This window comes from Myotis brandtii, unplaced genomic scaffold (assembly GCF_000412655.1).
Source record: "Myotis brandtii unplaced genomic scaffold, ASM41265v1 scaffold43, whole genome shotgun sequence".
NCBI classification, from domain to species: Eukaryota; Metazoa; Chordata; class Mammalia; order Chiroptera; family Vespertilionidae; genus Myotis; species Myotis brandtii.
Window position 1 is genome coordinate 4886283 of NW_005366455.1, and position 27179 is coordinate 4913461.

Consider the following 27179-nt stretch of genomic DNA (forward strand, 5'->3'; position numbering starts at 1 on the left):
AGTGGTTCATTTCATGAGTGAAAGACAGTGTTTTTGTGTTTTAAAAATGTTTAAATCTCTCTATCCTCCCCTCCCACTCTAACCTATCCCCACCCTAAACCCCCATTTAACCAAAAAGAATGATTTTCTAACCTTTCTTCTCCATCTAAAAAGTTTTAGGCTCAGACAGTGTAGCTCAGTGATTGATCCTCGACCTATAAACCAGAGGTCACAGTTCGATACCCAGTCAGGGCACATGCTCAGGTTGTGGGCTTGATCCCCAGTTAGGGGGTATGCAGGAGGCAGCCAATCAATGATTCTCTCTCATCATTGATGTTTTTATCTCTCTCTCCCTCTCCCTTCCTCTCTCTAAAATCAATAAAAACATATTGAAAAATAAAGTAAAAAGTCCTTCAATTTCACACTTTACTTGACCACCACGTGCAGAGGGGTAAGAAAGGAGTAAAACTGTAAGCAGATTTTAAGGCTAACAGAATTCACTCACTTTTTATGTTCTACCCTAGCCTCTCAATCAAGTCAATAAATATATAGCAAGTTTGAATTTTGGTCGTGACACTACAAGACTTAGTCTGCCATGGTAATATTTTTACACTTCATTTCAGCTTCTCAAAGTGATGTCATTTGATCAAGTCGGTCAAGAAAAATTGTCATATGTGGCCCAACAGGGGCCTGAGGTGGCCGGCTGAAGATGAGGCAGTCCTTTCCTATCCAGAGCAGTGGTGTTGAGCAGGTGAAGAGGTGTCAGCCGGCTGGCTTCTGGATAGGGGTCCATGTCAGGAGCGGTAGGCCGCAAAGTCTCTTGATGGAGCATAGGGATGGTAGTGCCTGCGGGTGGGCCCCAGCCTCCGGGGGGTCATGTTCAAGTAGTCGCTCTGAAGGACCCTGTTCCTCTTACTCTTCATCTGCAGAAAAGAGAAGTGTCATTGTGAAGGGCCAGAGACATGGAGGGAGATGTCAGTTCTAAGACTTTGGAGGCAACTATTCAGACCATAGACTGTCACATGAAGCTGAACACCAGAATTCATTAAGCACCTTGGACTTGAATCATGACTAATCAAACCTAACTACTTTGGACTCTTCTAAATTAACTTGAAAAAATCTGAATCAGAGAAGGTATCTTAGAGAAATGCACCCCTGTTATTCTCAAAGAAGTCATTTAACCTGAATTTCAAAAGCATATCTCATTTACATATCTGCTGTTGATATATAAATACTCTTGAAGGCCCTTCCTCTTTCGCAAAGGTTAAGCATCCCCCACTGCAATCTTCTTACTTTAATCATTTGCTTAACCAGCTGTTTTTCCATAATTAACCAGAGAGGACCTTCAGCCTTCAGAGATTGGAGTAATCATAAATTTATAGCAGTGGATTCCAAATGGGAAGATAGTTCTAGGCAACTAGTTGTATTTCTATTCCTTTATATGTATCTACATTTCCTGGTCCTCAGGCTCAGCTCCCTCTGGAAGAATTTCTATGAGGGGAGAGAAAAGTAAGATGATACTTAACCTGGAGCAAGAGATATTCTTCCATAAATCTTAGCAAAGTTTGGATTAAGGAGCATCTTCTCTGGATCAATAGATTGGTAAAATTTATGTATTTGAAAAAAAGACCCTCAAAATACTAAAATTAGAAAGTCATCCAGATTTCTGGATTCAGAATTCTCTATTATGGAAAAAAAATGCCTATTACCTGGCACATAGGCCTGATGCATAAGTAGAAATGTTGGACATGAATGATATGAACTCCTGCTTAAATAAGTAAGCAAATGGCTTCAGCTCTGGCCTTATTTCCTTGCACTTCTACCTGAGCATTTCACACCTTCCTTGTCAAAGGGGCATGAGTAAGTAGTAAAGAAAGGTTGGAAAAACACTGACCCCCACATTACTATATATGAGTAACATGTTTTCAGACCTCATTTTCTTGAACTCTCAGCAGCATTCTTTATGATTGATTATTCTCTCCCTTTTGAACCACTCTTCCACTTTGCCTTCCATGAGGTGGTACCATGGTCAGAGAAGCAGGTTTTCATCCTGCCTCTCTGAACATGCTTTCTGGCATCCTCTGCAAGCTCATCCTTTTCTAACTAGCCATTCAGTGTTAGAGTTTCTCACAGCTTTGTTCTAGGCCTTCTCCTCTACTCACTCCATTCTCACTCTCCCTAGGCAATCTCATCAACATTCACAGCTTCAATTATCACCTATTGGCCCAAATTTATATCTCTAGACTAGAGTTCAAAGTCATTTTAAACTCAACACATCTAAAACAAGAGCCCTAGCCAGTTTGGCTCAGTGGCTAGAGCATTGGCCTGCAGACTGAAGGGTCCCAGGTTTGATTCCAGTCAAGGGCATGTACCTCAGTTGCACGTTCCCCAGCCCTGGTCAGGGTGCTTGCAGGAGGCAACCAATCAATGTGTTTCTCTCACACAGATTGTTCTCTCTGTCTTCGTCTCCCTTCCACTCTCTCTAAAAGTCAATTGAAAAATAGCCTCGGTTGAGGATTAAACAAACAACAACAACAAAAACCCCTCAAGGTCTTCCCCTAAACTCAGGTCCTCTCCGAGGATTTCTCATCTTAGTGAGTGACACTACATATATAGAGTTGCCCAAGCCAGACCTCCTAAGCCTCATTCTTGCCTTGCCACCTCCAGCTCCTTATCCCCTGTCCTAGAGGACATTTGACAGTGTCTGATGACATTTTGGGTTGTCACACCTGGGAGGAATGCTACTGGCATCTAGTGGGTAAAGGCCAAAGATGCTGCTAAATATTCTACATTGCACAGGGCAGCCCCCAATGACAAAGAATCTTTCAGCCAAAAATGTCAATAGCTCCAAGACTGAGATGTTCTAATCTAGAATCTGGTCATGAAAAGAAACTGGAATGAAAAGGGAGCAATAGATACAAAACATATCATCAAATTAGCATGAGTATTGTGAGACTGCTTGACTCCTCCTTCTTGTTCATACCCAAGATGACTGAGGACTTGAGCCTGGGTGACTTACAAGGATGGTGTTCCATCCATAGACATTAGGCAGGCAGTAGGAAAAGCATATTTGAAAGAGGTTATAAATTCTGCTTTAGTCATTTGGGACTTGAGATGATGGATGGGTTATCTAGCTGGAACTAAGAAGAGGATAGTATTAAACACACATAATTGGAGGATTCATTCAGAGAGAGGTAGTCATGGAAACCAAGTGCAGGAGGGAAGCTGCTCTTCAAACATCTTGATTCTATATCCTTTCTATAAAAGAAAGGCAGGAGTTTTCTTGGGCACAGGGTTACAGCAGGACAGGAATAAGGACATGAAAATGTCTGCTCCCAAATCAATGTGGAAGTGTAGAAGGCTCTGATGATGCCCTGGGAAGCATTTTAGTACTTATTCCAACCTTGAAGACTCCCCTTGCCAGATTCCCAAATGACAGTCTTTGTCTCCAGACACCCCAAAAAACTATAGCTGGTAGAGAAGGCCCAACAATGAAGATGTCTTGGTTTTGGGTTCTCCGGGTTCACACAAAGACTATGAAAGATCTGCTGCAATAACTCCCATGCTTACTCTCACACTGTTATCAGATGGTGGGTTTAGTCATTATCACCCTACTTTTAAACAACAGTAGGATGGAAATGACACATGCATGACTGAAAACACTATACAGAACCCACAGTGTCCATGTGCATCTAGCATTTGCATATATGTTTGCCGAGTACTCACCTGATGTATCTGTGTGACTAGGTCACCTCTCTGACCCTTCACCATCAAATGTCTGCTAAAGGCATATGATTTCAGGACCCACCTCCCTTGCCCTGCCCTTCCCTGCAGCCCTTACCCACTTGTTTCCTAGGAGCAGCAGCATGACACAAGGTAATTCGGTAAATAGAGGATTGAGTGAGAGTAACAGGTGCTGGTGTGTGGCAGCCTGGCCAAGGGGAACTCTTTATTTATTCAAATGTCAGCAATAGGTCAAGAACTGAGATAGAATCTGCAGCTGCTCCCAAAAACCCACTCAGCCTAGAACTGCCTACAGTAGCACGTCAAGCCCTCAGGAAGTTCCGGAAAACAGCAATTTATACCAAGGTACAGTGCAGACCAGCCAAAAATGGGATCCCAAAAAAGTACCCAGGAAATGGCTAACCCAGCCGTGGGCAAACTACGGCCCGCGGGTCGGATCCAGCCCGTTTGAAATGAATAAAACTAAAAAGAAAAAAGACTGTACCCTTTAATGTAATGATGTTTACTTTGAATTTATATTAGTTCACACAAACACTCCATCCATGCTTTTGTTCCGGCCCTCCGGTCCAGTTTAAGAACCCATTGTGGCCCTCGAGTCAAAAAGTTTGCCCACCCCTGGCTAACCTCTAAGGATCCCTAATGGCCTGGCTGCCTAGCTCAGCAAGGGGCTAGTTGCTTAAACAGTAACAGTTGCAAGAAAAGATGAGCCCAGGGTGAAAATGCTGTTTTATTCTATGAAATATAGATATATGTTGTGGGGTAACCAAATTGACTATAAGAGGCCACAGATGATAAGATATACAAAGCACTTTAATTTCCCAGTTTATAGGAATCCTGTAAGACAGAATAAGACAAAAATAAAATTTTTAAGACAAAGCAAGATGAATCCCACTGGGAATTAGTGGTACTGCCAAAGAAAACCCCATAGTGTCTATGTTGTTTCCAAGTTGAAAGTAAACTGTAAAAACTCCTTAAAAATGAGAAGCTAATTTTGTCCCTTTGGTTAATAATCAGTACCCTTCTGGCCACAGAAAGTTAAAGCAGTTCCCAAAACTACTTCCTGCAAAGCTAGTAAATTACATTGACCTAGGTCAGCATATTATAGGGGAGCACCTGTCCTGGAAAGGTACCCAAAAAGCCACTACACCTGGCTTTTAAATTAAGACATTGAGATTCCCGATGGGATCAGAAAAAAAAAAGCACACCAAGAATTAAGAGTCTAAATTCTTAAATCATTAGCCAACACCACAGTGGTTCAAAGCTGGAAGGGACCTTAGATGAAGACACAAGGATCCAGAAAGATAAGGGACTCGGCTAACATCTGAGGAAGAACTTAGGCAATATTTCACTGCATAAAAGGCCCCCATCAGGCTCAAGCAACTTGAAGAAGGCAAGGCTGACAGGCACATTCTCAAGATGATATCTAGTATAAAGGATTTCCAGGAACAAGCAGCCACTTTGTTCCCTCCCCTGAAGAAGGTAGAGATTGGGCAACAGGCAGCATGACCAATGTTCAGAATACCCCGAGAATCTTCTAAAATGGGAGAAATATGTGGGGAACAATCGAGAGGTAAACAGACCGACAAGAGATTGACAGCAGCCCAAGTTGTATCTATCACTGGTATGATTTGTGAACCCATGGCTGCCTAACTCGGCCCAACACCAAGACTGTATGTAGTAAGTACAATGGCTACACATGGCATAGCTCCCAGAAATCTCTGACCCAGAGAATGAATGAATGGAGTATGCCTTGAAGATGGGTGTTATACTTCAGACATGTTTATTTAAGTCCTTAATTTGGCTTCCATGAAGGTTATGAGGTTAAGCATCACTAAGTATTAAATGTACTTAATCCTAGATAGATGGCAAATATAAAGAGAAATAGTCCTTTATCCTTGAGGAGCATACATTTCTTGTTGAAGGAGCGAACGACTCATACATGCATATGACTTTTAGAAAACATTTCAAAGACAAAATGAAATCAATACATGATTATTCTATATAAGAATAATGTGTATATAAGAACAGGAAGTCCCCGAGTAAGGGAAAGATCCTTGATAAGGAGGTTCCCTTCTTAACAGTAGATATGATCATCATGATATCCTCAGACCTCAGCAAAAAATTCAATGCTGAAGTAGGTAAAAAAAAAAAAAATACACCAAGTTTAGGCATGAAATTTGCAAAAACTGGTAAACTCCAATTCAGTGATGAGAGCTCAGAAAAGTCTAATTCTCATTATAGTTTCATAATGACAGTACCATAGTTGGTCTCACAAAATTCAACTGCTTCTGAGGAGATAAAAATATGACTCAGAAAAACAGACCTAGTTTCTTTGCTAGGTTTGAATGCATAATTTCAGTGGCCAAACTTCTCATGATTTTTTTACCCTGAGCCAAAGTTCTTCATTGACTTCAATTGTCTAGATTCCCAAGTTGCTTAGATTTTTATACATATGTACACATTAAAACTATTTTATATGTCATAATGATACTGCAAATGGGGAGAGAAAAAAAGTAACTGCCCTTGGTACCCCACCCTTATTTAAACATTTAGCTTTTTATTCTGTTTGGCCACCTAACCAGTGCCTTCTGGAAAATAGAATGCCCATCAGATTTGTATCCCAGAATAAGCTGGGCAGGCTAACAGAGAACCTACTTCAATCTAGCAAGGGAAAAGGAACTAATCAATATCACATGTTAAACGGAAAATAAACTACATAGGCAACATTCTTGAATATGATCAGATCGTATGTGGCAGAAAAGTTTACATAAAAGCAGTGCTGCTTCTCTTACCCAGTAAGTAAAAAGAGCCACTGTTACTAGCAAGCTATACAAAGCCAAGACTCCAACAACCACCACCAGTGCCCAAAATGGCTTAGACGATTCAGGAGTTCGGTGAGCTGGACAATGATGATTCTCTGAAAAATAGAATAGAGTGCATTAAATGACATGGGAGTGGCACTTGAGTACATTTCCTTCCTTCTGAACATTATGGAAGAATGTGAGAGGGACCAAAATATGCAAAATATCACAAGCTTAGAATGTGCAGACTTCCTCTTTGGTCTATTCTCTTTGGGATTTATCCAATCCCACTACTCACCAGGACCTAGTTTTCAAGGCTACAGTTGAAAACCATTACTTTAAAGTGGTACATTCGTAGAGTTGCATGTTACCTTTCACATGGATAATGGTTCCATTGCTCTTCTCATTGTCTATGTAAGGAGGAGGATACATGACTTCTATTTTGCAGAAGTAAATATCCGTTTGGTTAACAAACAAGTTCCAGAGGTAGAATGTCACTGTTTCGTTGCCCAATTTCCCATCACAGTGGAATCCTGTTTTTGAGCGAAACTCAAGCTGATGGGAGTAGTTGCCATTCACAACACAGACTTCCACAGCACTATCTGCTCCCTTATAAAGGGATGCCCGGAACTCCTTTGAAAAGAGGTTGTAGGTATACTTGCAGCTAAGGTTGACAGCATTGTTGTACACCACAAGCATGGGTGATTGCTTCACCAAAATCTTGTTTTCTGGAGGAGGAAAAATCATTTGTTTAGAACAGGGTATAGAGACTTTTTTCTGAAATCAAAGTAAAGCAATTAACAAAATAAACAGATCTCCTACATGCATCTTGGGAAGGTATCACACCCTGAGCTAGACAAGACATGTTAAGCAAACTACTGGAGTATATAGATGCTACGGAGTATAGTAACATTGTTTTTCTTCCCTTCCTCTCCCTTCAATTCCTCCTTCTCTCTGTGGGTGCCAGGAGAAGGAAACCAAACTGGGTAACCATCTAGGGTTTCTCTCCAGCCTTACTCAGTTTCCCTGACCAAGTCCTCCTTTTTAAAAATTTCTGCAAAGGAATCCTAGTCTCATCTTTTTTCTTACATCAGCTCTCAGAGTCAGATCAGGAAGAATTTGAATGCCCATTACAACAGAATCCAAATAATTAGTAACAGAAACACAATTCCTGGAGGGCTCAGTAAACAGAAATACAAATGCCTAACCCAAACTTTCTGTAAAGGAGGGAGATGCTGGCATTTCTTGTTGGGGTTGATTCTTCCAATCAGAACCTGCCTAATGATTTCTTCTAAGTACACAAAGAAAAAAGCCAAGCAAAACAAAGCCACACAAAAAACAAGTTGGATTTTTCTATGGAGACAGCTGGAACTTTTTGATTCTTTACATGTGTACTTTTTAGGGCTCTTAGGGAGTATTTGTTGAATGAATAATAAATGAAGCTAAACTTATTGTTGAGACACATTTTGAATAAGGATTTAATGAGATGGCTGTTAGGCTTAGCTGCGGATAATGATACAGCCAGATCACCATCTTTCACTTATTGGTTATTTAATGAGATCCTACTATTTTCACAGCAGTATACAAAGAAATGTAACATGTGGTCCTTGCTCTCAAGAGGCTTGAAAACTAGGGATCTCGAGGAAAAACAAATCAAAAGCTGAATGAATTGAAGCATATAAAACGAGGTGTTCAAAATGTAGAACCTGCTGTATTTTGAAAGTATAAATAAAATAAACATAAATGAAAAGATTGAAGACTGATGGTTCATTGAGCACATTCATTTACCCTAAGAGATATCATTATCTGTAACTTAAAAACTAGCAAACGCATAAGCTGGAATTAAATAATTTTGTGGCACTATCATGAGTGAGTACTTAGAATTCAAGTGGTCTCATTGTCATTATATTAATGGCCATTATCTTAGCATAGCTTGTGGAAATATAGTTAATTTACCAAAAAAAAATCGTTGAAAGCAATTAATTCCTGCAACTTTTTAGTTCAATTTTAGAGACATAATACTTTCAAATAAGCAATATTCTCAGGGAGTTGTAGTTTAACTGATCTTGGTAATATAGAAAATGGACAATAACATTCTAGTATTTTCAAAATGGTGTTTTAAAAGATACAGTTGACCCTGGAACACTATGGGTTTGAACTATGCAGGTCCACTTATATGCTGTTTATATGCTGAGTTTTTAGATAAATACTGTAAATGTATTTTCCCTTCCTTATGGAATCTATAGGGTTCTCTATATACAATATCATGTCATCTGCAAATAATAACAGTTTTACTTCTTCCTTTCCAGTTTGGATCCCTTTTATTCTTTTTGTCTAATTGCTGGCCTCATAACATAAGCTTGGGAGTTTTCCCTCCTCTTGAATTGTTTGGAATAGTTTGAGAAGGATAAGTGTTAGTTCTTCGAATGTTTGGTAAAATTCATCTGTGAAACCATCCAGTCCAGGACTGATGTGTGTTGGGAGATTTTTGATGACTGCTTCAATTTCATTAGTTGTAATCTTTCTATTCAGATTTTCTGATTCTTCCTGATTCAGTTTTAGAAGATTGTGTTTTATGTGTGTGTGTGTGAGGAATTTACCCATTTGTGTGTGTGTGTGTGAGGAATTTACCCATTTCATCCAGATTGTCCAATTTGTTGACATATACTAGTAGCTGTTTGTAATCTTTTCTTAGAATTCTTTGTATTACTTTGATGTCAGTTGTTACTTCTCTATCATTTCTTATTTTATTTACTTGGGTCCTCTGTCTTTTTTTCTTGATGAGTCATGTTAGAAGTTTATCAGTCTTTTTTATCTTTTCAAAGAACCAGCTCTTGGTTCCATTGATCTTTTCTTTCTTTCTTTCTTTCTTCCTTCCTTTCTTTCTTTGTTTCTTTCTTTCTTTCTTTCTTTCTTTCTTTCTTTCTTTCTTTCTTTCTTTCTTCTTTCCTCTGAGATATAGTTGACAAATTATTTCATTTATTTCTGCTGTGATCTTTATTATTCCCTTTCTTCTACTCCCTTTGGGCTTTGTTTATTGCTCTTTTTTCTAGTTCCTTTAAATTAAAGTTAAATTGTTTATTTGAGATTTTTCTTGTTTCTTGAGGTAGGCCTGCAATGCTATGAATTTCCCTCTTAGGACTGCTTTTGCTGTGTCCCAATGATTTGGGGATTCTTGTATTCTCATTTGTTTCAAGGTATCTTTTGGTATCTTCCTTGATATCATTATTAATCCATTCATTGTTTAGTGACATGTTATTTAGCCTCCATTTTTTGTTGCTCTGATTGTGTATTTTCAGCTAGCTGTCTTCCATATTACTGATTTGATCCCCTGCTTCATCCAACCTACTGTTTATTCCGTCTAGTGTGTTCTTCATTTCAGATCTTGCATTCTTCATTTCTGGCTGGTTCTCTTTTTACGGTTTCTCTGTCCTTTTTATGCTTTCTATCTCTTTTTGAAGTTCTCAGCAAGTTTCTTGAGCATCCTCATAACCATTTTTTTTGAACTATATATCTGAAAAATTGCTTGTTCATTTCATTTAGCTCTTTTTTCTGAAGATTCCTACTATTCTTTTATTTGGGGCACGTTTCTTTGTCTCCCCATTTTGATTTTCCCTCTTGTGAGTCTACCTAGGTCAGACCTACTAGGTTAAAAGAGAAACATTGTCAACCCATCTATTGTATTTGCTTATGGTGTCAAAAAATTGCCTTGACTGACATTTCTATAACTGAATTGACAAGTTGTTTTGATGATGAATTTAGTGCTTTGCTTTTCAAAGTCTTTCCTTCAGCTAAACCAGCTAAAGGTGCGGAGACAGGAAGCAGTAACCTCAAACCTCTTTCCCTCACAACTCCTCCTTGACAACAGACAACATGAGAGTAGATTGGAGGTAAGAAGGTACTTATCTGCTGCTTATGAGCAAGGCATTGAGAGCTAAAAGATTTCTCACAGATAATCTGTGAATCTTGTGCTATAATTGACTTCTGGAAAATTGAAAGTTGCTTGTGCTTCCATGAGAATGGAGTGGAAGAGAAAGCTTGATTATAACAAAAACCTTCCCCTTTATGCCTATTGTAAGTAGGTCAATTACTATATTACTAACCAAATCAGCCCTCTGCACAGGTGGAGTGGATAACCATCTGTAAGGTGTTGCTCCAAGTACCAGAGAAACAACCTTGACCCTGAAAGGATCTGCATGTTGATTTAAGTTAGTAATTATAGCCCTAGGCAGTTTTGCTCAGTGGATAGAGCATTGGCCCTCAGACTGAAGGATCCTGAGAACAGTTCCAGACAAGGGCACATACCTCAATTACAGGTTCAATTCCTGGTCCTGGTCAGGATGTGTGCAGGAGACAACCAATCAATGTGTCTCTCTCACATCAATGTTTCTCTCTTTCTCCCTCTCTCTTTGTTTCTCCCCCTCCCTTCCACTCTCTCTAAAAGTCAATGGAAAAAATATCCTGGGGATTATAAAAAAATTAGTAATTAAATAGGGCTACAAAGTATTTTCTCCTATTTTATCTCATATGAACTCCATATTAACATGTGAAGTAAATCGGCAAGTTATTCATCTTTATGACCATTTTATATGTGGATAAACTGAATTCAGTGAAGTCAATGACTTTCCCAATGTTATAGGACAAGTAAGTGACCCTTAAGACTTGGCTCATACCTCATGACTTCTAATCTACTGTTATTTTCTCTCTGCCAGGTTGCATCAAAACTTCAACACAATTTCAGTGATTGATTTTAGATCCTCTAAAAGTTGGGCTTGATATAATTGGAAGGTACAACATATCTAAATTGAGAGCTAGGAAGAAGAATACCATTGAGTGGGGGAGTAAATGGAGTGGGAAAAGACAGGACCAAGATAAATTCCATTTTCTCCACCATTTTGCTGGAGCCCCATCCTACAAAAAGTACTAAGCTGTAGGAAAGCTGGAGATGATCTATGCCAATCCCTTGTTTTCTAGGGAAGGTAACGGAAAACAAATTAAGTAAATAACTCTCTAAGCAAGGCCACACAAATGGTGGAAGAGCTAAGGTTTTATTTATTTGTTTGTTTGTTTAAAAATGATTCTAGGGGCAATCTTTTGAAACATGAATGAATAGAAAACCAGCTTTGTGAATTCAGCAAAATTGACTTAATTTCTTGGTCATCTTTAGAAAAAGTATGTCTCCAAACAGTCTGTGCCTCTAATGCACATACAGAAAACATTTTGCTTACCATTGCAAAGACTTCCTGAAGGGCATAGATGGATCCCAGATAAGGCCTACAGATAATATGGTCACATGAAATGCCTCTCTTATAAATTATTTCAGATCTACAAGCAATAATTATACCATGGCAGCTCTTCCATTTCAGCTTGCCCAAGTGTACAAAAGGGTTTGAACATGAACATTTGTCAATAATAAAGTCCCTTTTCAGTCTAAACCTCATTTGGGGAAATCCTTAACTTCAGTCTCTGTGAATTGCATTTATTTGTCATGTTTAAGTTCCATATTTCATATTTCCTTTTCTTTATCATAGCACCGTAGAGGAATAAAATACCACATGGAGGCTCATGAACCAGAGAGTAGAGTAGGCAGCACTCAGTACCTAAATCTGTATTGGGAAGTTAAAGACACAGTAGAAAATATACAGTAGATATTTAGTTAGCAATCTGACTTCCCTTCAGAACCTCTTAAGAACTTTTTTGGGTTCCATTTCAGCACATCTGAGTTTCTTTTGCAGTTTAAAAATTAGGTTGGAAAATCCTAATCACTTTTATTCCATTTTTAAGTTCTGATTGTACAGAATTCAACATGTTAGGCAGGAAACAAAGAAAATGAAAGCTTTCTGTTTTCAACCATTTTGCCCTATGATATTTGTGATTATTTTGTGAAGGTAACACTGGTTTCCCTAGCACAGAAGGACACCTCCCTCCCGACCACAGAGCTGGTGAAGTTACCATAACTTCCCTCCGAGTATATTTCCTGCACAGGCCCAGGATACCCTTCAACATGTGACCATCTGACCACTTTCTCCTTCTCAGTCCTATCTAAGCCATTAATTCTTAAGAGAGAAAAAATTATCAAAACGATCAATAGGTACTTTCTGAAAATAAATTTTGATGTGTCAGAAAATTGTTCTTTGGCATTCTAACTCCTACCGTGACAAAGTCCTGCATTCATTCAGCAAATAAATAATGGGACCTAATGTACTAGGTTCTTGGGAGACAGGAAGATGTAAGAAACACAGCCTTTTCCTGCTAGGAGAAATTCTAAGGCAGGTGCACAATTAGCTACACTCCAAAGCCATGTACGGTGCATGAGTCCCATAGAGATTCACTGACAGTCACACGAAAGAGGCCTTGTTGCCAGATGACATGATTCTGGAGGCTTTGCGTAGGCTGGGCTTTAGCTGGATATGAATTCCGGGGCAAATCTACACAGGCTAAATTGAAGGAAAGAACTTTTAGTGTAAGGGTTTACTGGAGACTAGCAGAGCATCCCATTTACTTAACAAGGAAGGAAGTGAGGATGGATGAGCCTTTAATGTCAAGAAAAGGCAAGTGGATTTTACTAGAAAGGCAATAGGAGACATTAAAGACATCTGAGTTCAGAACGGAGTGGTAAATGCTACTTTGGGACATTAGCACATTAGGGCAGAATGTAATGATTTGGAGCAAGGCTAGAGTGGAGGCCGAGACCCACTGGGGCCTGCTGCAATAGTGTTGATGTGAGCTCATGGGGTCTGAACTGGGGTTGGCACCTGGGATAGAAAGGATGGACAAGTCATTGGTGCTTGGTTATGCTTGGTGATGGTGGACAGGAATCAAAAATGATTGTATAGCTTTCTACATAAATGTCCTGATAGTTATTCAGCTAACAGATAAAAAGAAATCCCACAGGTATCAAAGGACTTCCTATATTAATATATTATTTTCTAAATGTATATTTTAATCCAGTAACCATATTTGGGAAATATATTTTTCTCTTGAGTCACATCATTCTGAGCCCTCATTTAAAATAACTCTAAAAAAGATGAGAGTACATATATCCTATCTGTCTCATTCTCCTTAAATCTTCTATTTCCAAAAAACCTGCTCAGGACCACCTTGGCACATACAGAATCTTCTAGAAGTTTGAAAACAATTGACGTGTTGAAAATCAACATTACATAACAAAATGGGGGAGAGAGAGCAAAGACAATATGTCCCTTAAACTCTTGCAGTCATTTCAAAGCATATTAGTATCTCAGATCCTGGTTTGCAATCTCTCCAGGAGATTTCAGAAATGGCTGGCTTGCAATTCTTCGTATTTCTCTATCAGATCATAAGAGCATCTACAAAGTGGGAGGGTGGTTGAGTTACCTTGATAGAGCTGATAAAAGCCAGAGTTTTTATTCCACTAAAGCAGCATTTTTAAGCCAGAAATATACCTGTGATGTCTTCAAGTCCAACCCCTTCATATATCAGATGAGAAAACAAAGGCCTAGAAAAGCTGTGCCTCAGTGTGACAGACTTAAAACTCCCAGTCACATCCTCCTACCTTGAAAGATCAGTAGCTTTGACTTTTGAGCTTAAAAAAAAAAAGAAGGTGAAAAGAATAAAAGACATAGCGGTTCCAAAGCCAAGGGCAAGCAGCCACATCTTTGTTCCAAAAAAACACATAGAGATGCTGAGAGTAACTTTCCTGACTAGAAAAGAGAGCCCTGCCCCTGATGGTGGGCAGGGTTGGGCTGAACCTTGTGTGTTATCTCATCCATGAGCCAAAGTCATGCCCAGCTACAATGTGCATTTTTGAAGGCTCAAGCAAATTCAAGTACGCATGGGCTTCAAAGTCAAGGTCTGTATTATCCCAGTGGCCCTTGCAGATATATAAGTTTAACACGAAGACCTGTTCTGAGAGAAATCTTTAACATTAGGTTTGCCAGTACAAAATTGCTCATCTCCCCTAGCTTCATCCTCACACATCTCTGTCCCTATAAATCTCCTTTCTTCCTCCCCATTTTTCTTAGATATTGGTCCTCCTCTCGCTAATCCTTCATGCTCCAAATCATCCCCCTCTTCATCTTCTGGAGAAAACTGCCTCCATCCTCCTTTTTTACTTCTACCTCCTCCTTTCTTCCCTAACAGCTCCCTTTCCCCTCTAACTTGCAACAGTACACACACACACACACACACACACACACACACTCACTCACACTCAAGACCAACATTAGTTCCTTCCACATGTCAAACATAATAGTCACTTCATTTGCAGATATTTATTACATACCCGCTATGTACAAAATACAGTGGTAAACATTATAGCTCATAAACGTTCCTAATTGTTTTCACTTTAGTAATTTCATGCCCTTTTTCTTAACCCTTTAAAAGTCTTATCTCCCTTCCCCACCACTCTGCCTAAACTCAAAAGTCCCAACTCCCCTCCTTTGAGCCAAACCTTCCCAAGTTATTATTCACTTCTCCTTTCCTTAACCAATTAATGCTATTAAGTACTGTGGGGTTTTTTAACTCTTTCCTCCTTTGACTTTAATACTTCACTAGCCTTATTCCCCTGGCCTCTTCAAACACATTCTTGGTCTCCTTCACTAGCCCACCATTCTCTTCAGCTGACTCCTAACCAGACTATTTTTCTTCTTACCCAGTTCCCATATCTTCAGCTTTGTACTGGACATTTTTTCTGACACCTCAAGCTTTTACTTAAAACTGAATTTGTCTAAAGTTAAACACTATTTTTCTCCAAAACTCAGTTTCACAACCCCTTGGTTTCAGGTGGAGATACCACCATTCCTCTGTTAAGCCAAAAACCCTGGCATTACTCTTGACCCCTCCCTCTCTTTTGCCTTCATCCCAAACTAGGCTCTAAGTCCTAGAACTTCTACTTTCAGAACATCTCTCATAAATAATCACTTCTTTCTAGTACCACCTTTGGCACCCAAATTCTAATCTACTACCCTCTTCTTGGTAAAATGACAGTGTATGACATAATCTCCTGGACATTAGTCTCCACAACCATACCTATTCTAGACTGTCCTACTTCCAAAACCTTTCAGCTTCTTCACAATGCCTTGAAAATTAAGTGTGAACTTCTATTATCAATATTCAATCCTTTGTTTGACCTGATTCTACCCTACCTTTCCAAGTCTCCCAACATTCAGAGTGGCCATTGGTTCCAAGAACATAAAACAATATTCCTTGTTTAATGTCTTTATTTGTATTGTGTCTCCTTCCTGAGGCAACAGAGCATTGGTGAGATATGAACCCAGGAGAAAGAGTGTCTGGATTTATTCACTAGCTGTGTGACCATAGGCAAGTTGCTGTATCTGCTCTGTACCTCAGTTTCCCCATCTATAAGATGGAGATAATTATAGAAACTGCCTTATAGGATTTAGGGGAAAGTAAATGATTTTATACAGAAAAAGTCAGGTAGAACAGTACCTGGCACATTATGAGTGCAAAATAAATGTTAACATCACCATTTACATCCTATCTTTCTTTAAAATCCAGCTCAATTCCCAACCCTTCATAAAGGCTTACTATTCTATGTTAATCTTACTAAAGTGTTTCCATTCCTGGTCAGGGCACACGCCTGGGTCACAGGCTCAATCCCCAGTAGGAGGCTTACAGGAGGCAGCTGATCAATGATTCTCTCTCATTATTGATGTTTCTATCTCTCTCTCCCTCTCCCTTCCTCTCTCTGATATCAATTTTTTAAAAAGAAAGAAAGAAAGAGAGAGAGAAAGAAAGAAAGAAAGAAAAAGAAAGAGAGGAGGAAAGAAGGAAGGAAGGAAGGAAGGAAGGAAAAAAGATTGGATAAGTAAGATGGGTCCACCCTAAAAGCATTCAAAAATGCCAGGAAACATTGCAATGTCATCTTTCTATAATCATCTTCTAGGAACCATCAGCACAACTTCCTTTCCTATACATTGAGAGCTGTCTGCGTTCCCTCCCATCTCTAAATATCTGTGGTTAAATTCTAGCAATTCAATGGATTCTTCCGCTTATAACCATTTCCCACAAAATAAATAATGTAAACAGAGTATCATGATGGTAGTCCTTAATGGGGGGAAAATTTTAGAAAGATTTCACAATTCTCATTTTTACTTCCTTGAAGCTGAAAGTGGGTTTTTGTATCTGTCACAGAACCTAGAATAGCCCATAGAAGATGTTAATAAATACCTGAATGAGCACATGAATAAAGGCCTGTGTTACCAAAGCATCAGAAGAAGCAAGCACTTTAGAAAACAGGAATCCAGTACTTTCAAGACCTGCCATTTACAAACACCCTATTCAGTCCCCCAAGGAGCCTCATAGTTGAAAGAAACAGTCTCCTCATGTGTGCCCACTCTCAAACACACTTCATGCGATAGAGTCTGTGGCTCAGAAATGGAACCCTCCTGGACCCACCTTCCTAAAGCTGATCTTAAACTATGGATCCTGATTATTAGTAGTGCTCAATGTCAAGAAAAGTCCTCAGGTCACGTGGAAGTTGCAAACACAGCCACAGTGACATTCTGACACTTCAACACGTGTCAAGTATCCCTCCGCAATGAAAAGCACAGCCCGTTATCTTCTCGACAAGAAAAAAGAAAAGTCAAAGTCAAACACCCACCTAAGTTCGTAGCAAGGAAATCTATGTCACTGTTAAAATGTAAGACATTTCAATAATTCAGATTCTTATGTGAATGAGTGGGTGATGAATAGAAGTTACTGCTGTGATCAATACATTACACTGCGGATGGTGAGCCAACAAAGTGACCCCGACACTGTAGAAAGGGGCTCAGCATTAGATCAGAGGTCAAGTGAACAGTGAATGAGTAACTCTGATGACACCACCAGGAACCATTAACCTGGTTGCCCTGGCAGCCAGAGTCCCCAAGATAACGAGGATGATGACGAATGAAAAGGATGAGAGTCATGATGATGCAGAGATAAAGTTGCAGCTCTAAGTTAAGTAAGAAATTCTCCACCATGGTACAGGCTCTCTTCCAGCAATGAAAACATAAACACAGCTAAGATACATGGTGACACACAGACTTAATTAAAATGCCTATGAAATTAGGATTGAAATACTAAGGCCAAAGGAGTCTCAAGTCTCTTTTTCACATCCTGTAAAGGAGTGACTGAGTAGCAGTTGATCCCATTCAGCACATCTTTCTTCTATAGTCATCAAAATGAGAGTAACGGGCAAGAAGTTAGACACCTACTTCCCACTTCTCAGTTGGGCCTGGGCTACCTTCCCTCCAGCTTCAGAAACCAATGCTCATGCAATGATTCTCAGACTGAAAGCTCTGGGTACATTTTTTGATGACAACGCCATGTCATTGGCCAAAGGAGTCAAAGAAATCAGCATAAAAGAGACATACACTGGCAGGTGCGAACAGGAATGCCGCCTGGGCCAGGGCAAGCCAAGTGGTGGGGACGACAGATGGCAATAATGGCCACAGCAGCAGGTGGCAGCGGGCCAGGGGACAGCGGTGGGCCTGAACATTTATCAATGGAAGCACAGGGACCCAGCTAGCAAGTTTTGGGAGATCCCAGAGACAGTATGAATTGGATGTACTGGTGCAGGTCTGGCTGGGCAAGCACTACAAGAAAGTATGTTCATGCGGATGCACCTACTAATAAAATGCTGGCTAGGCTGCAGTGCAGCTTCTTCACTTCAAGGAAGATGCCTTTAGGAAGTGTGTCACCAACCCGGCCTTTACCAAACTCCTGGCAAAATGTTTTTTGGATTTCAAAGCTGGAGGCACCTTGTGTCATATTCTTGTGACTGCTTACACATATAAAAATGAACAGGGATAGTGGAGGCTTGATCTACAGAATCCATCCCAACATTCTTGTGACTGCTTACACATATAAGGGATAGTGGAGGCTTGATCTACAGAATCCATCCCAAATGGATCATAACCTTGAGATGTTTATGAACACTGAAAAGACATTGGTGCAGCCCTAGCCAGTTTGGCTCAATGGAAAAAGCATTGGCCTGCAGACTAAAGGGGCCCAATTTCGATTCCGGCCTAGGGCACATGCCAGGGTTGCAGGCTCAATCCCCCTCAGGAGGCAGCCAATCAATGATTCTCTCTCATAATTGATGTTTCTATCTCTCTCTCTCCCTTCCTCTCTGAAATTAATAAAAAATATACATATTTAAAAAAAGACATTGGTGCTGAGCAATTGTCTGACCAGACCCAACATCTACATAATTCTAGAAATTGATCTGAGGTTGGCTAACAAATTGAAAGATATCATCAAATGACATCAGGGGACATTTACTGATGAGAAGTCAAAGCTTCCCACCACATTTATCCATATCCTTCCTCACCAGAAGATGAAGAGTGGTTGAGACCCATGATGAGAAAAGACAAGTAGGTGTTAGTACATTAGGGGTTTTATCTGGACAGCTATGATACTTGGGTCCATAGTAATTATGTTAATGTAGAAAATGAAGATCTACCAATTCCAGAAGATCCATGGAAGGTTCATGCAAAATGGATTTGAGACACTAATGTTTTCAATGAATGGATGAATGAGAAGGATTATGAGGTGGACAGAACACAAAGCCCATGAGTTTTTGACAGCAAATTTCAATGAAGAGTGAAGAGCCAGTCAGAAGTCCAGAGAGAAGGGATAGAAAGGCCTTAGCTAATGCTCTGAAGAGGCAACATTCACCTTCCTCTCCACCTCCCACACCCACAGACTGATGAAAGAAAAGTGGAAAGAAAGGCCAAGCTAATCTTTATGGGAAATGCAGATGTCAAAAAGAGGAAGATAAGCAAGAAGATCTTACCAAGGACATGGAAGACCCACTACCTGTACCCAACATAGAGGAAGTGGTACTTCCAAAAAAAATGAAGTCCAAAGATAGTGAAAATACACCTGTGAATGAGGCACTTAGCTGACCTAGATAAGAATGAAAAAAAACAGTCACAACGGGAGGAAAGGAAGATGAAGATCCCTTCAAAGGTGATCAGAGTCATGCAATTGACTTTGGTAAAGATAATAAGACAGAGAAGACCAATCACATTACTATTCCTAGCTATGGTTGTGGTTTGGTTATAACTGCATTCACCTTGAACAACATGCTCTTCCTGAGTTTTTCATTGGAAAAAACAAATCCAAGACTCCAGAAATATATTTGGCATATCAAAATTTTATGATTGACAGATATTGCCTAAACCCCCAAGAATATTTGACCATGTTGGAGGAACTTGACTGGAGATGTGTGTGCTGTGATGAGGATTCATGTCTTTCTAGAGCAGTGGGGGGTTTGTTAATCACCCAGTGGATCCAGAAGGTCAACCCATGGCAATGGGACGTCCTTCCTACTCCTCATTTCAGTGTATTGATTGATACACCCTCTGGGCTTGTGCCTCCACATCTTCAATCACCTCAGGTCCTGAGAAGAACAAGGAAAAACCAGCTGATTTGCAGAACTGTGGTCTCCATACTGACATTTACTCATGCCAGAAGAGAGTGGACTGAGCAGGAGACCGGCTACTCCTGGAGGCCCTGGAGATGTACAAGGATGGTTGGAACAGTGTCAGAACATGTTGGAAGTCATACTCAAGATGAATGCATCCTCCACTTTTTGAGGCTTTCCACTGAGGACCCATCCCTTGAGGATTCAGATGCTTCCCTTGGGCCCCTGGCCTGCCAGCCTGTCCCCTTTTGTCAGTCAGGAAACCCAGTCATGAGCACTGCTGCCTTTTTGGTATCTGGGGTGGACCCTCCGTGTGGCATCTGCCGCAACAAAAACATCTTTACAGGAGTTTTTGTGGATCAGGGACAAGGTACCCCAGGAATTGGCTGAAGTTCCTATCAAGAAAGTACAAGCAGTAGCTGGATCCCACCTACGGCCTGGAGAGCAGCTGCATCTCAGGCATGGGCCTGAGGAGCCAGCAGAACTTGAAGGAGATCAAGAGGGGAAAGTGGGAATAGATCCTGATGATCAGCAGCCTGAAAAGGCAGAAACAAAGGGGGAAATGAGAAGGATGACAGTGAGAAAGCACAAGAGCGAGACAATGAAAAATACCAAGAAGGAAGAGGAGAGGGAAGTTAGCAAGGAAGCCAAATCCCAGGAAAAGGAGGCCGAGAACAAGGAACCCAGTGCCACTTGTCAAGAAAGAGAAAGTGACATTGGGAACAACAGAGCCGCGCATAACATTTCTGAAGGAAACGTAGCCACAGCCACAGCAGCTGCTCTCGCCTCAGCTGCCACCAAAGCCAAGCACCTGGCTGCCCTGGAAGAGAAAGATCAAGGTCGCTCTCCTGGTTGAGACACGGGTGACGAAACTGGAGATCACACTTCGGCATGGTGAGGGGCCGGAAATGACTGTGGACAGGAGGAGGCTTAGAACAGCGGCAGCACCTGCTTACTGAACGCCAGGACTTCCACGTGGAGCAGCTGAAAGCAGCATGGGCAGAACCCTTCACATGCACACTAGCACTCCAGGGGGCCTGGCCCGGCCCCGCGGGGAGCAGCAGGGCACCCCGACATGATGCCTCGCCAGCAGTGTCCCCCCCACCCCCTCTGATCCCCCCCCCCCTCTGATGCAGCACCAGATGCCGCCGCCCCACCCACCCCAGCCACGTCACACACACCAGGCCCAGGTCCCATGGTGCCTGGGCAGCCCGTGCCAAGCGGCATGATTCCCATCATTGCAGCCAACATGCACCCCCGCCCTCGGGGAGTGGCCCTGTTCATCCCCAGCTGGGGTGGGGATGACAAGACTTATGCCCCTCAGCTTCCTTGGGTCTCCTTGAGGATTTTCTTCTCACAGCCCCAAGCAGGAGTCCCATCTCCCATCTCTCCGCATTCCTCATGCCACCGTTCTCCATGCTCTGACACCCCTGCGTTAGGTCCTCAGCCAACACTGAGGGGAAGCCTGGGTGACAGGGTGCCCTGGTCATCCTAAAAGTAACCCGTCTTCCCTGCCCTGGTGTGGGCATTCTGTCTTTACTATTCTTGCTCTCCTGCAGTGTTTTGCTGTGTCTTATGCCTCTGTAAATAATGTTTTATAATCATTATCTTTTTTTTTGTCATTGCTTTAAAGGAGAGCATCCAAAATGAATAGGAACCAAAACATGGTGATGGGCAGGGAGGGTAGCCAGTGGGGACAAACCGTAAGGCATTGTAAGTGACCTTATGTCTGCTTATCTGAGTTAAGAATGGTGCTGATGGTGAAATTTCGTGAGGCTTTTGCCACACGGAGATGCGCCAAAATTCAAAACGATGGGGGAAAGGGACTCCATTGATTTTTCTCCCTCGTGAGGACTGTGAGGGCCTCCGCCCAGCCTGGCAGATCGCACCCTTTTAGTGCCTGGGAGGGGGAAGCACAGGCGTAGCACAGATGGCTCCCTCCCAGGCCCACAGGTTCTGCTTTCTCTGCAGATGGTCTGTTGGATGGGGGTGGGCGTTTCTATGTTTCTGAAGGCAAGCTTTGAGGTGAGCTTTGAGGGCTGGCCTGTGGGGAAGCATTCCTTGGTTCCTGGGACTGGCCAGGAACGTTTTAGGGGCCACGGGCCATGGCCACCCAATGAATCTACTCCAGTATTCACTGCTTGTATGCATTCTTTTTCTCCCTCTTAAAGGAAAAAAAAAAAGTGAGTAGATAGTGCTGAACATTTTAGCTCATAGAACTTGGTTAGGATGGCTGGGTGCTCCCCATGCTACCTCTTGCAGTAGCCAGGTGAGTGGAACTTAGTGTGCACCGCATGCAGGAAATACTGGGAGGAGGACAGTCACACATGATAAAAGCTGAAAAATAGTCTTATGGAACTTATACGCTCATGATCATAGAGTAAAGACCTTAAGAAGGAGGACAGTCTATGTCTAAAGAAAGAGAGGCAGTGAGATCTCCTACCTACCCATAGTAAAGGTTTGAATGTGAGAGCTTCAAAGTTAGGATCACAGATTCATTTCTATTTCTAGTCTGTCTGTGAAAATGACTCATTCTATTTCCTGACATTGATATATCGATATTAATTTTACAGTCCTTGCCGTAAAGGTCCTTTCTGGGTGGTTGCCTTTGAAAAACATAAAAAGTAGTACCTTATTGTAGGGAATGGTGGTAGAGTAAAAGACAATTCTTAAGCAAGGTCTATACTTTGGAAATGTCCATCCAATTTACTTGAAATGACAAAAATACCCAATCAATTTCTGGACAGTCGGGAAAACTGGCTACAGTGTATTGAATGTCATGTAGATTCAGCGATTTGCTGGTTACATCGCATTTTTGATGTTCCTCTTTTTACCTTACTTACCCACGTCCAGCCTCAGAGCAGCCCTTTTTTTGTGAGAGCTGGGTTACTCCCTTTTGTGTACAGCTACCTCAGAGGGGTCATTTGCTGAACTAAAAATAAAGTTTTTAATTACCTTGCTTTGCTGATCATTGCGATGATTAAATACCATCGTTCTGCCTTCCTGGCTCGCTCAGAAGAAGACATGCTGAGGGAAATGCAACAGCTCTGGAGGAACCAATCCTGCTCAAACTGGCCATTTTGACGGTTTATTTGCTAAGATTAAATGACAATAAATGCTCTCATGGAGAAAATAAGTGGTGTCATCCTGATTTTGTCTTCAGAGTGAATGACTAGCTTGCTGAAAAATAGCCAATATTGGCTGCACATCTGCGAACAATATGCACACTCCTTCCATCGTCAGTCCCAAGTCAGGCCCCTTTCCAGGGCCTGCTGTTCTGAGCTGGACTCATATTCCAAAGCCCAGAGAAATCCTGTGATGGATCTCAACGGTACAATTACCCAAATCTTGTAGAAAACATGTAACTTGAGCAAAGGAATTGTCTAAGTTAAGGCTTCCTCACACTTTCTAGGTCATATTTCTTTAATTTGACCATAAAGATCTTTCTAGAGCAGCGGTTCTCAACCTGTGGGTCGCAATCCCTTTGGCGGTCGAACGACCCTTTCACAGGGGTCGCCTAAGACCATCCTGCATATCAGATATTTACATTATGATTCATCACAGTAGCAACATTACAGTCATGAAGTAGCAAAGAAAATAATTTTATGGCTGGGTCACAACATGAGGAACTGTATTTAAAGGGCCAGAAGGTTGAGAACCACTGTTCTAGAGTGTCATTAAAATCATGAAGAATTAGGGTAGGTTTAACCTTCCTAGAATAAGTATTTTAAACTACACTGTGAGCCAATGCATTAGGATTATTAAATTCATGGGGGGGGGGGGGACTGTTCTTCTGTATTTTAAACACACACATACATTCATTCAACACAGACATACCAGTAGCCTCTCACAATCCTAAGGAGGACAATTACACTCTGACCAGAGAATTATCTTCCTCTTTCCTCTTATAAGGTAAATACAGAGAAACAGAGAGCGCATGGAAGGGGTGGCACTACTGATTAGAATGGACTATACATTTGTGCATGTTGTCATTGTGTTTTCTCATACGTTTTCTTTATTGGAAGAAGCATTTCAGAAGTGCCCTCTCTACCCCAAACCCTTTCCTACTTCACTGGCTGACCACTCAGCATCAAACCTGAAAAGTTATTAGGAGGGTGATTTGGTGTTTGAAAAGCAGATGTATTTTAAAGTTGAAAAAAAAACAAAGGTTTTGCGTGTGTGAACCCTCTGACTGCCATTTTAGCTCCCCCTTTTAGCAGATGTTCTAAAGGAAAAATATAAACCTTTGAGTCGTGCAAAAAAATACCTTCAAAGGACAGTGGATGAACTGATGGCAGAGGGCTGTCCACAAGGCACTTGAGCAAAGTGCTTTTGTGTACAATCACCCATTTTAGTTTTCTGCCAGAGTGAGGCGTCTCCTTCTTTTCTGCCAATTCTTTGCTGTCTAGTAAACTAAGGCATTTTAGATATTATTGTAAAATACATTTTAAAGATCCCTTAAAAATAGAGTTTAAAGACCTTTTTAAAAAGAAATGTAAAAATACTTTTTAAATGAATTTAGTAGCTCTAAATGCTTGGTCCTAGACACTGGGGCAAAGCCTGTCTCATCACCAGCTTGTGTTTCATTATATGAACACCTTTTATAAATACACACAATTTGTAAGTGCCCTCACTGGCACATCAAACAATGAAACAGATGGGCATATATGTAACTATTGTACTTATGCAGGTTGGGAAATGATACCCTTTGGAGCACGTGCACGTGATATTTAAGAACAACAAATAATGCGGTCTTCTCACACCAAAATAAATGAAATAGAAAATTGAAGGTACTGGTTTTTCAATGTATCTTCAAGGGAAAGAAATAACTCTATTTAAACATCCCATCAACCCCTATCAGTCCAATTTTTGAGCCACACAGGACCCTTTTCCAACTCTAAGACCAAGCTGAACAAACACCTCACCCTAGCCCACCAAAGCAACAAGTTCCTTCTGTTTGGAACTGTGATTCTTCTAAAGATGATTGAACCTTGGGTGTGTCTGCAGCTATAAAATTATAAACCACATCATGTGAGGTGGGATAGCATAATGGTCAAGAGCATAGATAAGCTCTAGCATCAAACCCTGGTTCCAACAACTAGTACCTGCATACCCTTGGGCAGATTAGCATTCCTACCCCTCCATCCCTTCATCTGAAACGGGGTTTGTAATAGTGTTAGGTGTATCATCCTCCTCGTCCTCATCATTGGGACCCTAAGGGATTTTAATCTAAGAAAATGGATTTCAGCCCCTCATAAAAACAAAACCAAAAAACCTAATTTATTAGCATCTGTATTGTGCCCGTTTATGTAATGACTCCAAATTCATTTTGGCACTCATGCAATTCTGGTAGACATAGTAATTACAAGTAACACTTACCGTGCCAGTCAAGCACTAACTACACTGAGCATTTTACATGGATCATTTCATTTTATTCTCACAATGACCTTGAGATGAGGTTATTATCATCGCCATTCCACGCATAAGGAAACTGAGGCTTAGAGAGTTTAAACACTAGCCTCAGCTTTCTTAGCTAGTGAGAAATGGGTCTGTGACATGAATGCAGGCAGTCTAATTCCAGAGCATTCAGAACAAAACTGCTATTAGTAGTTTTCTTAAATTAAAAAAATATATATATATAACATTTTCAAATAATAGCTAAATAAATTTTATTTCATTCCAAAAAGATGTTGATTAAAATATCATAATACAGTCTGAGAACCAGTGAGCTTCTAAATAGCAGATTGCCATTTTATAGCAAAACTACACTTCAAATATCCAAATTTCACGGGTAAAACTCAGAGAAGGAAAGAAATCAAAATCGTTTACCTGCTACTTGAATTGATGGGAAGAAGTTGAGAGCCAGGAGCAGCCTGAGGATCATTGTGCTAATGGTGGGTCCGAGCTGCAGCCCCTCCTCCTGGAGGAGACCTAAGTGTGAGGTGGGTTGAGGACGCACTCGCCAAGGCCTGCGAGTCTCCGTCATCTGTGGCCACCCCCAACTTAACTTCGCTGGGGCACCTGATCAAACCACATGTCCTCAAACTTCAAGGCATTGTTTCACACAGGATATACCATTGTTTTGATGACTTTAGACTTTTCTTTTAAAGGCATCCTTTTCTTGTTACTGAAAAAGATTGCCAGTCACTCTATGATGGGCTCATGAGAATTATTCTCCATAGTCTGGGGTCACAGCTGGGGAAAACTGGTGCATGGAATCCAGCAGGAATGTAAGGGTAGACAAACAAGGCATTCTAAAGAACGGATAAAGCCTCTCACAGAGGAGAGATGGGGATAGACGTATTGTTAGAGTTAAATAACAACAATAAGAATTACATTGAGGATTTGGGAAAATTCAGACCAGTGTTGAAAGGAGTCATAAATATTAGGACTTGAACTTGTGTGTTAGACATAGGTAGCCCTTTGGAGAATTTAACACAAGCACCTTTTGTTTACACCAAGCTCACTTCTAGGAACTTTGAGAGGCACACCCTCCTTGCAGCTCACAGCCCACTGAGAAGAGGAGGTTCCCTAAGCAAAAGGAGAGTCAAATAACATCACATGTCCTGAGGGGGACAGTAAAGTGACCAAAAGTCCTTTGGTATCAAATGCTCTCTATGTCCCTCAAAGAATCACTCAATGTTAAGTGAGAGGCAGGAAGGGAGGCTCCAGAGCAGGCTCCCCAAGGCCGGCCCCTCGCCCCCAGCCCTCTCCCTCAGCCATGCCTTCTGCATTTGAATCTTTCCACTGGTGTGGCCCACTCTGCTCCCTCATCTGGCTCCTGACTCAGGGTCTTGTACTTGCTGGCTTTCTCAAAACCTTCCCAGTCATTTTTTCTGTTTTCCTGGTCATCTAAGTTTGATATGATTACCCTAGGTTTTGGGTTGTATATGGGAGGGTTTTGTTGTTGGTGGTGTTTTTTTAAGATAATTTGTACTGCTTTCTATTCTGACTAAAAGTAAGACATATTTCATGTAGACAATTTAGAAAAAATTACATTTACCTTTTAAAATGTAAAAAATAATCACTAAAACTAAAATCTCCCATAATCTTACCACCCATACTTTTAATTTTTTGGTCCATTGTCTTCCATGTGTTTTTCTATTAAGATTTTTACATATTTGAAGTCATGTTTTATTTAGAGTTTTCAACAGATATATGCTCTTATCTGTTATATCTGGAACATTTTCCCATGACATATAAGTATTCTTTATCAATACCATTTGTAATTGATGAATAAT

At 40.9% G+C, this 27179-nt stretch overlaps 1 protein-coding gene and 1 pseudogene across 1 annotated transcript; one reads left to right on the forward strand and one right to left on the reverse strand.

Annotated features, from left to right (window-relative positions):
- Nucleotides 1-337: 337 nt before the first annotated feature.
- Nucleotides 338-25924, reverse strand: CD28 (CD28 molecule). The gene is made up of 4 exons (XM_005874271.2): nt 25768-25924; nt 6896-7252; nt 6516-6640; nt 338-902 (listed from the first exon to the last, which is right to left on the reverse strand). Exons 1-4 carry the CDS (start codon nt 25922-25924, stop codon nt 774-776), a joined length of 768 nt encoding a protein of 255 aa, XP_005874333.2. The 3' UTR covers nt 338-773.
- On the forward strand, nt 17690-21433 carry LOC102239415 (annotated as a pseudogene).
- Nucleotides 25925-27179: the final 1255 nt, after the last annotated feature.

Bases quoted from the DNA above. Each gene is read 5' to 3' on its own strand.
- CD28 (XM_005874271.2), bottom strand. From the start codon at position 25,924: ATGACGGAGACTCGCAGGCCTTGGCGAGTGCGTCCTCAACCCACCTCA. The intron at 6,641-6,895 runs GTAACATGCAAC...TCTATTTTTCAG, and splicing joins AACCATTATCCATGTGAAAG to AGAATCATCATTGTCCAGCT. The intron at 903-6,515 runs GTAAGAGAAGCA...TCTTTTCTGCAG, and splicing joins TGGCTCTTTTTACTTACTGG to ATGAAGAGTAAGAGGAACAG.